Source organism: Trypanosoma theileri, assembly GCF_002087225.1.
Source record: "Trypanosoma theileri isolate Edinburgh chromosome Unknown TM35_Tth_40_V1, whole genome shotgun sequence".
Classification (NCBI taxonomy): Eukaryota; Euglenozoa; class Kinetoplastea; order Trypanosomatida; family Trypanosomatidae; genus Trypanosoma; species Trypanosoma theileri.
This window is the reverse complement of record NW_021639882.1, coordinates 141,646-145,248: the sequence shown is the minus strand read 5'-3', so window position 1 is coordinate 145,248 and position 3,603 is coordinate 141,646. Positions and strand designations below refer to the sequence as shown.

The following is a 3,603-nucleotide window of genomic DNA, read 5'->3' as shown; positions in this document are numbered from 1 at the left end:
ATATATATATATATATACATTTATTTATCCGTACTAGTGTACATTCGTTTATTTTTATCATCATTTGTTTAACAGGAAACAAAAGAAGGAAAAAAAAAAAAGTGGAGAGAAAATTGAGAGAAAGGACTTGTGGAGCGAATAGCGAAGGAGAACAGAAGGAAATTTGAGTTAAACGAAAAAAAAAAAGGGAAAAAAAAGGATACTCTCCGAAGGTTTTCTTTTTTCTTCCCCTTCCAAGGTTTGATGTCTATTTATTTATTTTTTTCTTTTTTTTTCCTTGCGCTTCGTTTGATTGATATTTCCTTGTCTTCTTCGTTGTTGTTATTTTGTGTTTTTTTTTTTATTATTATTATTATACTTGCTTTCTCACGATTGCCTCTTTTGGCTACATCTACGTTAAAGTACCTTTTTTTTTCTTGTTTTTTGCAGCTTTATTCGCATATTTTTATTCTCTTTCTTTTTTTGTATTTTTCCATGTGTTTATGTATGTATTTAAGTATCTATTTATTCTCTCTCTCTCCATCTCTCTTGAAGATCAGAGGAGTTTCTTGTGAATACTCCTTTGTATTATTTTTCATTTGCTCCTCTTTTCTTTCTTCCTTGAACGACTATCATTTTATCTATTTATTTATTTTCTTTTCCTTTTTTCCCCCATTTCACTCATCGCAATGCTTTTTTTTTTTTTTCTTTTTTTTTTTTTTACAATCACTCAGTCCTTTTATATATATTTTTTATTTTTGGTTTCTTCGTTCACATGCATACTCGTGTTTGCTCTGGCGAGGACGTTTGCTCCAACAGTAATACTTCAACTACTGTAGCAGTCGTAATTTCATTTTTTTTTTTTTCTGTATCTTTCTCTTTTGTGGATATCTGCTGTACTTTTTTCCTGTTCTCATTTTCTTTTTTTTTTGTTTTTATTTATTTATTTTTATTTTTTGCTCTTTGGTTCATGAAGAAGAATAGGGGGCTAGATAAGGGTATTTGATCAATATTATTATTATTATTATTATTATTATTATTATATCTACACAAGAATAGTTTAACCACCTTGACTATTGCTTCAATAGCAGAAAAAAACACTTTATATCTCTACTTAATCAAAAGGGACACTCTCGTTCGTTCGTTTTCTTCTTTTTTTTCGGTCTTTTTGTTGTTTGCGATTTCCGTTTTCTCCTCTCTCTATCCTCATCGCTTCCGTCACCCGTACTTCTCTCTCTGTCTGTACTTTCCATATCTATTCTCTGTGTATATATATATATATATATATACAGTTATAGATAACTATAACTATATCTCTGTTGGTGTCTATTCTGCCAATGTGGTCATTGCGAAATGTGTTTTCATTGACGGCTCTGCCGGACTGTGGCGCTGCTGCGGCGGCCATCACCCCGCCGGACTTTCCTCGTTCCATCCCACAGGGATCCCCCATGCAAGAAAATAATAATAATAATAATAATAACAGTAGTAAAGAAAGAGGAGAGGATAATAAGAAAAGTGAGGAGGTGCACTTCATTGCATCTCTCACGTACGCTCTCATCCCGGCCGTTACTCGTGAGGAGGCGGCTGTTGTTTTGTCGTGGGCGCTGGACGGCAAATGTGTGGATGGGCGAGCAGCAGCAGCGGCCCTCACACAGGTGGAATACTTCTTCGCAGGAACAGACAATGGGCAGCTGTGCATGTTTCCACTCTTCCCATGCGACCTTCGCCCATTTCTCACAAACACAATCATCACAGAACCCGATGCTTCTTTACCGCAGGAGTCATCATCATCATCAACAAGTAAAAATATAAAAACACCAGCATTTAATGGGAAAACAGGAAGACGTCGACTATTGCATCTTCATGGATGTGAGGAGCCAGTGGTGTCAGCGGCGGTGCTTGGTAACGTTATTGCCTCTGTGGCTACAGATGCATATATGCATTTAAGTTTTTTCCACCCAACACCACGGCATGTTGTCAGCATCGCACACCCTTCACCACTGCGTTGTGTACTTTTGTGGGATGGGAGTATTTTTGTAAATCGCGAAGACGATGCGCAGCGGCGATCTGAGATTTCAGAAGCAGAGGCTTCTGTCGTGTATGTTATTACAGGAGATGAGAGTGGTGTGGCCCGCATCTGGCGGGTGAATGTGGATTACAGCACGTACTTTCTTATTGCTGTGTTTGCCATTTCTACACCCACCGGCTGTGTTGGTTTTGCCTCTCCACTGCATTATCTTTCTCGTGAGGATCGTGACGCACGACCGGCCGTAACGCGACAAACTAAAATAATTCACTGTCTGGCCATTGATGATGATCAGCGGCTGCTCGCCGGTGTGGAAGGGGGTGTAGTTGTCTGGTCCCTCGCAGCACTCCCATGGAAACAACAGGAGGAAGATCATTTATTTTGTTATGATGATAATGGAAAGAATGACGAACAAGGACCGCAAGAGCAGACAGTTGTTACCGCAAGGTTACGCTTTCGTGCGGAGCGGTTGATGGATATGAGTGTTTGGGTAAAGGGAAGAAAACTATTACGAGAAGCTTTACACAGTGAAGATTCAAATGGGATTGCCGAATGTGATGAGGATGAGGATAATAATAATAATAGAGATGGTAATAATGACAATGGAAGCCGCCTTCCTTCTACAGTGATTCGAAGAAGTAAGTGGAAGCCCAAGTACGATACACACGTGGCGAATGGCTTCGATGTGGGTGTGGTGAGCAACATGGTAATAGTCCCATCACATTTGGTGAATGGCGCCTCCGCTGCCCAGTTCCTGCATGAAGCCTCTGTGCCTATTATATTTCCATCCCTTAAAAACACAGTTCACTTCCCACTCTCTGTAGTGGAGCCAGTATTCACCCCACTGCAGATTCTCTCTACCACCGGTAGTTCATGCTTTGCCATTCTCATTTTACAAAACGGTAAACGTATTGTTACGAGTGGCTCCGACAGTCGAGTTGTACTGTGGCAATGGGACGCCGCTGCAGGAAATTACATCATGACACTCGCATCGGAGGAAATGGAAGGCCATCGTGTGTTGGGACGACACCTTTGTCTTTTAAGATCACCGGATATTTTTATCTCATGTGGATATGATGGTGCTGAGGTACATGAATGGCATGTGTATGATGAACCAGAATTGATGATGCGTTGCGAACGACGCTTCTCTGTACGTTATATTAACCCGGATACAAGAGATATCTCAACAAGTCATACATCCTCAACCATAAAGTTGGAGGATAATAATAATAATAATATTAAAGAGAAGGATACTGTTTCGGGTATTGCGTGTGCTATTACATTTCCAACATTCTATGCTTTCTTTGTTGTTGGACTATTTGAGTGTACTATTCAGACCTTTGGTCTCTCTGAGGTACAGGGTTGTACGCCTCCAGAAGACTATGTTTATAATGGATTTAAGACTGTACGTGTAGTACTGCCAGCTAAATCAGATAGCTGATGTGATAGACTTTTTTTTTTCTTTTTTCTTGGAAAGAAGGGAAAGGATAAAATAAAAGAAAAAAAAATAAATAGCAAAAACGCTCCATCCATGTATTCTCAGAGAAGTCTATATGTATTCAAGTTCTTTTATTGTGTTTTTTTTTTTTTTTTTTTTT

At 39.2% G+C, this 3,603-nt stretch overlaps 1 protein-coding gene across 1 annotated transcript; it reads left to right on the top strand.

The window, feature by feature from the left end:
- Window positions 1-1,316: 1,316 nt before the first annotated feature.
- On the top strand, window positions 1,317-3,446 carry TM35_000401550 (uncharacterized protein; the record flags this gene model as incomplete). Its single annotated transcript, XM_029029770.1, has 1 exon — window positions 1,317-3,446. One exon carries the CDS (start codon window positions 1,317-1,319, stop codon window positions 3,444-3,446), a length of 2,130 nt encoding a protein of 709 aa, XP_028878954.1.
- Window positions 3,447-3,603: the final 157 nt, after the last annotated feature.